This window comes from Phalacrocorax carbo, chromosome 6, assembly GCF_963921805.1.
Source record: "Phalacrocorax carbo chromosome 6, bPhaCar2.1, whole genome shotgun sequence".
NCBI classification, from domain to species: domain Eukaryota; kingdom Metazoa; phylum Chordata; class Aves; order Suliformes; family Phalacrocoracidae; genus Phalacrocorax; species Phalacrocorax carbo.
In genome coordinates this window covers 22,312,158-22,322,505 of record NC_087518.1, presented here as the reverse complement: position 1 = coordinate 22,322,505, position 10,348 = coordinate 22,312,158, and the positions used below count along the sequence as shown (strand labels likewise).

General features: G+C 38.1%; 1 protein-coding gene across 1 annotated transcript in view; it reads right to left on the bottom strand.

Moving 5' to 3' along the window:
* Positions 1 to 339: 339 nt before the first annotated feature.
* Positions 340 to 10,348, bottom strand: part of SLC6A11 (solute carrier family 6 member 11) — a 112,696-nt gene continuing 102,687 nt past the window's right edge. Inside the window, exons 12-15 of the mRNA XM_064454236.1 lie at positions 5,022 to 5,124; positions 4,071 to 4,171; positions 2,549 to 2,719; positions 340 to 549 (exon numbers count right to left, since the gene is read on the bottom strand). Of these exons, the coding sequence (XP_064310306.1) occupies positions 397 to 549; positions 2,549 to 2,719; positions 4,071 to 4,171; positions 5,022 to 5,124 (528 nt within the window). The 3' untranslated portion in view covers positions 340 to 396. The remainder of the gene's footprint in view (positions 550 to 2,548; positions 2,720 to 4,070; positions 4,172 to 5,021; positions 5,125 to 10,348) is intronic.

The window sequence follows — 10,348 nt, the reverse complement described above, 5'->3', positions numbered from 1 at the left end:
TAGTCCCCTTTATATACATACATTAAAAGCTGAAATGGTCTGAAATGATTACAGATTAGAATGCATATGTCTATGCAACATTACACCTGCCAGAAATCAAAATAGAAAAGTTTTACAGGACATTATACAGGTCTCTAACTTCTAAAAAAACCACATTTACTGAAATCACCATATTACAAGAAGTCATCATTATCATACCATATAATACTATTTCTTTTTCTTTTACATAATCATTAATTATATAGTAATTTAAAAAATTACTTTTAAACAAGTATACAATTTTCACTTTAAAATTAACTGGTTAATAAAACTTTGTGCAAAACAAGCCAGCTTCTATAGTTAAGTGATTTTATTTATTTATTTATACAAAAAAAATAAAGCAAAAAGATAGTTCTTTCAGAAATGTGTCTCCTTTTCTGTAATGGTTGAAATGGTGCCATCTCCTTTCGGTTTGGCATCGCAGTCATTTATTGCTGCAATGTAGGCTCCTCCTCCAAGTTTCCCTCTCATTTTCAAATCTGAGCTAGGTGTAATCAACTTCCTGAATTTCTAGAAAAATTGAGAAAACAGAAATCATTATCTTTTCTTGGTCACAGACACACATTTCTTAAACAGATTGGCTATAAAAACCTCTTTTCTTGCATGACCGTTTCTCATTTCCCTGTTATAGACACATCCATAAAACTGCATGCCACACAGTTCCTTACAAATAACACTAGACCAAGGGCTAGAGAATCAAGGCAAAGACAAAGTTCAAAGTGAATTTCTGTGCTGATTTAGAGTAACATTCTCTTCCATGAAGAAATTAAGCACATTGCTCTGAGTAAGGCCTATTATATGGGTACATTTTGTTTCTCATAGTATAGACAAAGTTTATATACTGAAAAAAAAATAAACAAACAAGAGACTGCCAAAGTATTAAGCTACAATAAAGTACAGAAGAAAAATATGCATGTTCAGCTAAGAACTTTCTCTTTCATAGCAATAACACCAGTAGCAATGTTGCTGCTTTCAGCTTGGAGATCAGAGACGTTGCAGGAAGTTGGCTTCCTGAGAAGATCCCAACTGTAATTAAAACCCCCCCACTCATCATTCATGTAGGGAAAAGATAATGACCTGCATGCAGTGCTTCAGATTACAAGGCACTGAAAAACAAGATTCTATAAACAAAGTCTATTTACTTGCAGAGACAGGGTAAGGTTGTGCAAAACTTCTTCTTTTGACTTGCTAAGAAAATTATATTATGGAGAATTAATTTTCTGTTTATATACCCACAGTAAAGATTTCCTAGGTAGTCTCCAGGCCCTGGAGTCATTTCAATATGGTCTGCCATCAGCAGTTAAATTGCATGTTAGCTTCTCCCTTCAAGAAAGCGGTAACTGTTACACTGAGATATATTCAGAGGTCATACCCTTCTGTTCTGAATGGAGGAGAATTTTGAAAGTGTGGTTATACACTGGGAGATATTTCAAAAGTGCTAGATAAGTTAATGAGCCCCAGGTACCCCAGACACAGAAATTCCTACTGTCTTGTTGTTCACATTGGCATTATCCCGGAAAATATCAGACAGATGAAGAAAGCATGAAAGGGACTTTATTAAGTCCCCTCCATATATGTATTGAGATAGAAGGACACAATACCGAGATACCTACTTTTACTGCATAGTATCTAAGGAACTCCAGATGACAGAACCAAGCTTTTCTGAAATATGAGAAATCCCAAACAGCTGAATAAGATTTATAGTCTTGTTTCTTCCATTATAGCCATCTTCACTGTCTTTCTTTGGAGAAAAGGTCTTATATTTAATAATCTTATCCTCATCCTAGACCTGAGATAACCTGATACCAAACGTTAGTAAATTGCACTGAATATTTCTTTTTGCCTCTATTTCTCACTCAGAGAACTGTAATCAGGAAAACTGTCCAGAAGAAATATGTGTTTGCTACCCAGCTGCTGGAGGAAAATCCTGGCAGCACAAATATTAGTTACCAAAAACATGGAAAGGAAGCAGCTGACTTGAATGAATTGCTGGTAGAAACCTTCCTGAGGGATTTAGCTGATGTTGCAGACATTTTAAACTAGAAACTGAGCAGGAACAGATCACCTTAAAGCTATAGTATTGATTAGTTTACCACAGGCTGAAGTCAGTGAAGGCAAAAACAAAAACAAAAACAACAACAAAAAAAGAAATTCAGAAGTTTTGCCCAGTGAAGTGGTTGAGTTATCATCCCTGGAGGTATTTAAAAGACATGTAGATGTGGGGCTTAGGGCCATGGTGTAGTGGTAGACATGGCAGTGTTAAGTTAATGGTTGGACTCAATGATCTTAAAGGTCATTTCCAACCTAAACAAATCTATGATTCTAAGAAAACAGAGAAAATTCAGATGCCTCCTTCCACCAGTGATTGAGAGGCCTAACCCAAGCTGCCACTGGAACAGGTACGTGGCATTGCTTTTTTGATTAAACTGTGCTTAGACTCATGCTGGTGAGGATTCACACTCCCTTCCCACTTCTTTTTCAGTATCATTACTTTGAAAATATATATTACCTCTATGAAATTGCCTTCTGTCTTCCACAGCTTAATGCAGATCCATAAAGGGATACAGATCATGGAAGAGAGCGCCATCATCCACCCTATGCCATAGCCCCAGTCAGGGTATATATATACATTGTTGTATTTCAAAGGCTTGTATTTCACCAGGAAAAAGATGAATATTCCCTGAAATAAGCAGAGAAATATATTAGTGGTATTTGAAAAAACAATTCCTATGTTACAAGAAAATGATTGACTCTGTAGGCAAGGCCAGTCTCCCTAAAGATGGAAAGCAGAGGTAAGCTTTTCAATCAGAGAAAAAACCCAAACATTAATATCTATGTACAGCTTAAATAACATGTCCCAGTACCTTCCACGGGAATGAACAACCTTTCAGGTTTAAATCCTATTTACCTCTCAGTAACAATAAAACCTTCACTTTGGTGGCAAACATTACCCAGGCAGGAAAGATTAAGTTTTGCTACTGTGAACTAGCTGTGATTAAGTAACACAAGCTGTGTTCTCTCCAGCCTGTCATGATGAAAAAGGAAAGCCAAAATTTTCAAAGTTGCCTTAATCCACTATCTGTATCTGCAGTTCTGCAGGTCAAATCTTTCATCCTCACAAAAGCTCAAATATACCTGTCTAATTTTGACAGGTGTCTAATGAAGCAGTTTGGACCATCTAAATTTATGAAATATAGAAAAGTTACTATGTACTTTTCTCCAAAGTGGTTAAAAAAGTGTACAAATGCAAGGGATATTCAGTTCATTGCAGAGTTGGTGAAAATGAGTCAGAAATTTTCCCAAGTTTACAGATGAACTGGCAGAGCTCAAGGGAACCTGGATCTCCAGGTGCCCCAGCATCTGTGGTTTTGCAGTTGCTATCAGTTACATATTGTAGAACTGGAAGATTTTAGTATCTAATCCTCAAGCACCTGTGGATCAAATTTATGGGCAATCTGGTCATGTTCCTTTTGTAATTTTGTCCCTGTTATGTAGCCACAGCAGATTGCCAGAGTTGGCACCAGTACTGCTGCTAAGCTTCTGGTAGGGCAAATTCCTTTCCCTCCTGCATGCATGCAAGTTGGGCTCTTGGCCTCTTCCACTATTTTTACTAGAAGAAAAAATGTCCTGTCTTCTTTGAAAAATGTCTGCTTATGCAGAGAGGGAAGGAGATAGGAGGCTGGAGCAGCAAGGAAACCAGCACAAGTCTGGAGGAGCTTGTGTTATGCTGGGTAGACACAAGGTATACTAGCAATGCAGTGAAAAAAGCCTCCATTGTATTGGCAAATGTTCATTTAGGGCCCTTAGTTTACTTCTTTCTATTATTGTATATACTAAGATTTCTCATGATTCACAGAATATTTAACAATTTTTACAGATCCTACAGAGTTTTTTTAAATTAAAACATATGCTACAAATCAATAGGCTTTTTTCTTAACTGTTGTGAACTATTAGTAGCAGCAAAATTATAAAACATACACAGAAACCCATCTTTGTATCTAAAACAAGTTATTGGGATATTCTGTACTTACTGCACAAATACCTGGAGTTAAGACCATCCAGCACCACTTAATCAATGACAGTGGTTTGTACCCAATCATATCTTCAATGTTGTCATAAAAGCGATTGCTGCCTGCCCAAAAAAACCCAAATGAAAGCAGATGTAGAATGTACATATAAGAGGTTGTATAGGTTGGTATTTAAAACAGAACAGAAAAACATTGGTTCTGACAGAACGGCAAAGACTAAAGCTCTATTTCCCTGACACATACATCTCTCTGTCATCTGCTCTACACTTGTGGCAGAGATTGCTGCCTACATCTGTGTCTGACCAATATGAACAGAGAGTAGGAGTTGGTGAGCTGTCAAACAGAAATGGGTTCTGTCCAGTAACAGTCTGAGCAAGCCCAGTTAAAGAGTATATCTATGATACAAGCTCATGTGTGAATCCTGAGGTAGCTGGGGACATGTGTGATCTGAAGTTCATACGTTGCTTTACAAAGTACAATTTTCAGTCCTGTGTGAGCAAAAAATGCTTGAGCCTGTAAACCATGACCATACCCAGCACTATGGTGGTTTTCTCTTAACTTTACTGACAGACAGAAACAGCAGAGCTAGGGATACTACTGTCTCTAGTTTGTGTTAATGAGGCATGAACTCCAGCTTCCCTGGATTTATATGTGAGTATCAGAAGCGGAAGGGAACATGCCCTGCACAGATGCTTTGTGAGAGAAGAAAGACTTATTGCCACACCTACTTTCTAAAGCAGCTAAGGACTTCCTTGCAGTCCTGCCAAGGGAAAAAAAAAATCAATTCTGCTATATTTGTTATTTAGAGTGGAAAAAAAGGCATTCCTGACTTTTGGTAGGGTATGGGAATGTGGATGGCCCCACTCCATAAGGGTACAAGGCTTTCACATTGCTTTTATGCAAATAGAAAACTTTCTTGAAAATTTGAAACCACAGCAGTTTTCAGCAACTCACCATAAACCCAGCCTATGCAGACACATTCAAATATGGCAACAAAAAGAAGGCACATTCCACTAGCTGCATAAGAGTCGAATAACTGAAAGACGTACATGCCACCCTGAAAGACAAAAACAGAAAAAGGAAAAAAAGATATTGTGTTGGCAACAGTAGGAATATTTCATAGCAAATATGCCTTTAATTACACAGTCAACCTGATGGTTTACTGGCAATCTTTGCACTACCATTGGTTTCTTCTTGAACAAAGAATATTAATTCCTCAGTGATTTGTTATGTGAAAGATTTTTTTCTTCCATACCACTCAAGATTATTCCCTATGCCAGTTGAATACAGTGCATTTGCTTTAAGGTGGTAAATACTGGAGTGGAGCGAACTACATATGAGTTGTTTCAAAATGCTCTCTCACCTCCATGCTTTTTTTCAACTTCATTTGTTGTCACGTCAAGCTGTAGATAACTACAGGTGCTTTTGATCTCCAGATCACTGCATATGAAGATGCAGCATCTTGGGTTTGTGTCTGTGCTATTATTATGTAAAAGGATTAGGTAAAATGTGGGGAAAGGGGGCAAAATCTGTAGCTACTAGAATCACTCTCCAGTGGCATAGGGACTGTAAAATGAATAAATTGACCTATAAAGTTTGATTGTAGCTCACGGCCTTTAAGCCTCATCATTTAAACCAGTCATTATTATTTGAGGGGAAAAAAAAGTGGAATAAGAATCATCCTGACTCCATGCAAGCTTTTAAAAAATGTTTTCCTAACAAGTCAAAAATTGTTCTCCAAACGGCTTTGAAATAGCAACCTCTGCATTTCCAGAAAGGAGAGCCAAAACCAAGAAGTGCCTTAAGTTAGCATGGCATCCATACACAATGCACACTATGCTATCAGTGATCTTTACTGTTCTGCATTCAGTGATGCCACGATACCAATCAGTATGAAAACGGAAAATGTGCTTAACATCCTCACTTACTTACTGTCTATGACTCAACACTATCAATTATCACATCTTTCAAAGACATAATTATTGTCTTCTTTTCCTGTATGTTTTCCCTTGTTTACAACAGTCAACTCTTCAGAGAACTGGCTGGCTTTCTAGAGCCTTTGACTCTGAAGTCCAATTAATAACATTATGGATAACCTGACCATAAAAATTAATTATATTACAGTAATTTCTATGCATGATGCTTAATCGTTTATCACATATGCATTCAGTATTGAAATAATAATGAGATTCACAAAAGATCATTTCAATAGAAAGGAATCCTAAGAATTCCCTCTTTGCAGAAAGCTATGTGAAGGAAATAGGGGCTTGAGATCATCTCTTCAGTTGAAATGTAATGCTATTTGAGTAGTACATATGATCCATTACATCTCAGACAATTTTCTGCAAATGGAAGAGAACCCTAAAAACATAAAGAAAACTAAATCAAAAACAATACCCAGGATTTGCCCCTTTTTTTTCTCTGCATTAACTGACTGAAGTTAAGATGGACTCTGTAAACTTCAAATCCTGTCTAAATCTTACAGAACATAAGAATGTTCTGAAGTTATGGTATATAAAACTGCTTTGATGCCTTACTCAAGTACCATGGATTAGAGCCTTCTCTACCAGTGTGTCATTTCTGCATTGGATCACAGCTACTTAGGTTGCCTAGGTGATGATGTAAATAAGTCACATCTCTCAGTAATACTTATGTCTCTCTAGTGACACTGAGAGAAAAAAAGTGTTTCTCTGCCCTTAAGGTTTCTGTTGAGCAAAAAGTTGTAGTAAAAGCACTGTGGAATGTCAGCCCTCCCAGACCAGAAGGCAAATGTTGAAGTAAATTTTTTTGAAGTGTTTTAGATATTTTTTCCTCCTAATGCATGTGCTTGTTTGATTATTAGCTACACTGCTTTTAGTCATCTCTGCCAGCTGACTGCTTCCCAAAATCTCACTAGTGAACATGTTTACTGCAAAGAGCTCTCTGGGAGGTTCAGCAAATATCTGAGCAAATTGGTAACCAGAGATCAACCAACTAAGACAATACAATATAAGAAACACAACCCTGCAAAAATACTGTACGACTATTCCTGTCATTTTGGAGAACTTGCTTCCTCTTCACACTTCATGCTTATATTTCTTTTAGTGGGTACATTTTGATAATCTACCTCTCACTGCTCTGCTTAACACATGCATGGTGGGAGGAATTATTCCAACATTTCTGCATCTTACATAGCAAAGACAATTTATCTTACTGAGGGTAAGAATGATTAAAGGCAATTGGTCCCTATAAGGTTGCTCTACTCCAATACTCAACTTATAGGGACACACATCTGGAAGGAATTCTTAATCAGTCAGTGCCAATTCCTCTGTTCTCACAGGGAACTATGTCACATAATACCTTTCATAAACTAACTGACAATCTGAACTCCGGTTTATAGCCAGAACTATTTTCTTGGAAAAACTTTTAGAACCTCACTGTTCTGATGGACAGAAATCCCTTCTTACTTTTCAGGCTAATTATTCATGGCCAACTTATACACCCTGGATTGGGGTTGAGAGAGACAGAGACATTCTTCTTGCAGAAATAGTTCATGTTTGTACTCACATATATTATGTATTTATAGAAAGAAATCTCAGAATCACAGGTTGGAAGGGACCTCAGGGATCATCTAGTCCAACCTTTCTGGAAAGAGCCCAGTCTAGACAAGATAGCCCAGCACCCTGTCTAGACGACTCTTGAAGGTGTCCAATGTGGCCGAGTCAACCACTTCCCTGGGGAGATGATTCCAATGGTTGACTGTCCTCAATGTGAAAAATTTCCCTCTGGTGCCCAATCGGAATCTCCCCAAGAACAACTTGTGTCCATTCCCCCTTGTCCTCTCCATGGGACTCCTCGTAAAAAGGGAGTCTCCATCTTCTTTGTAGCTCCCCTTAAGTACTGGTACACGGTGATGACAGCCCCTCTGAGCCTCCTTTTCTCAAGGCTGAACGAACCCAGTTCTCCCAGCCTACCATCGTATGGCAGGCTTCCCAATCCTTTAATCATCTTGGTGGCTCTTCTCTGGACCCCTTCCAGCCTGTCCACATCCTTTTTGTATAGCAGGGACCAGAACTGTACACAGTACTCCAGGTGTGGCCTGACAAGCACTGAGTAGAGTGGGATGATGACTTCTTTCTCTCTGCTGGTGATGCCCTTTTTGATGCATCATAATCATACATCCTTGCTAGTATTATAATAATTTTGCTAGTTTCTGGTAAAATAAGCTCCGTATTCCTAGGGTCATCCTCACTGCTCTTGCTTTGCAGTTTGAATACAAGTTTCTAGAGTCATACATAATCTTTCAGTGGGACTGTTACCTTGTCCAGTTATGGGACTATTCCCATCTCTCAATTGGAAGTACCTTCCCAAAACATCTAAGAAACATAGTTTTATGCCTACAGCATATTTTTAGTGCTTGGTTGCACATCCAGATAACTTCTCTTTCATAACAGTTTTCAATGCCGGATAGAAATGTTTATTACCATATGGATGTTTACTACCATATGGATGACCTTATACCTTGTGCTACTATAGTCCACCCCATCTTTAATACTTCCTATCATTATGCCTTCCTCTGTGACCCAGGAACTTCAGAATTAATGAAGCCTGATTTGGACTTAAATCTTATAGATGACTGTGAGCCTTTATACTTCACGCACTCATTGGGCTACAGCTTTTTTCCAAATTCTCTGTTTTTGAAAAGACTGAGCTCACGCTTTGTGCTTTTGAACAATAAGGACACTTCTAAGACTTCTCCATCTAGCTGCCAATTTTCATGAATGTTGAACTTCCAGGAAAAGGACTTATCTTTGAAAATTCTGTTAAATTGACTGAAATCTGCCAATAGGTTCAAAATTTAAAATGAAGGAATACATCGCCAAGACCTAGTCGCATGTAGCCAATGACTATATGTGACTTGTTTCCGTAGCAAGTCAACTACAGATACCAGGTAAAATTTCTGCCAACCACTGTCTGTGTAACTTCACTAAGAATATAATTTCAGCTTGTCTCTTTTAACACCAGCAGTCATCATCATCTCTTTGTCCAGTTACTTATACCAGTTCTTTTCTTCTGGATAAAATGAATAATTTTATTATATAATTATATATATACTTTTAAAAAAATATATTTTATTATATAATTTTTCTTGTAACAAATTTTCACTTTCTTCACTGAAGTATATAAAACTTCTGCTCAACTGCATTTCCTTCATACAGTGTCATATGTCTTATCAGAGAAAGATACCTGCTTAGTCTGGCACAAACTGTCACTAAAAAAATTAGTAAGAGTTTCATTTTGTCCTAGTCTCCACTTTCCTCCCCATCTTTAGTTATTCTTTCTTTGAGAGTGTTCCTAAAGCTAATATATTCTGATTTGTTGATTTATTCTATTTATTGTAAAAACTTGCATACCAAGGACCAGAGACTAACATGCTTACAATTGCCTAATGCCCCTTTTGGGATGAAATGTGCTCATTTTCAGTAAGAAAGCAATTAGAAAAGCACATAGTCTAAGGACTATGGATCTCTGTAGAGGGAATTTAAGTGACCCAGATGAGTTCATGAAGCCCTGGGAGGCTGTTTCACTGGGAAACCCTGCCTGAGATTGCTGCACAACAGAGGTACATTGTGGCCCTTCACAGTTCACACAGCCAGGCTTCCTCAGACAAACACTCCTCAGGCATTCAGTTCTACAGCTCCTCAGACATGAAACTTTTTTCTTTGCCTTTCTCCCTGGTACAGGGAGGCTTTAATGTCCCAGCAAGCAGAAGAATATGAGCAGAGGAGAGTGTGGACTCTGCCCCTCTTCTTCCTGTCTTGACAGGGTAAAGTGAAGGAGAGGAGGACTGTTGATATAACCCATTCTGTAAAGCAAACACTCAGCAGCAAGACTAACCTCCTACCAAGTACCAAAGGATCCCAGAGTCCCTCCCCAACCTGGGTACCAAATGCAGTAGTGACAGTCATGTTGTATCATTAACTGTTGGGATGGACTGACACCCTACAAATTTTTGGTTTAGACCACCCCAGAGTAAACATCCTAGTTTAGGTTTGTGGATTTTGGGTGTGGGCTGTTTGGGTTTTTTCCCCCTTTCTTCTCTTACCAAAGCAATTTCTGCTCAGGGATGGCTGTATCGATTTTAGTTTTCTATTTTCACTTTACTTCATCTTCTTTACTGATCTATTAATCCAAAATGTAGTTCTTTTCAGACTGGTCTGCCCAGAATAAGTAAGCAGAAACCACAATCAGTATATCTGGTTGGCAGATGTAAAGCAAATGGAATTTTTTTGGCTATGTAA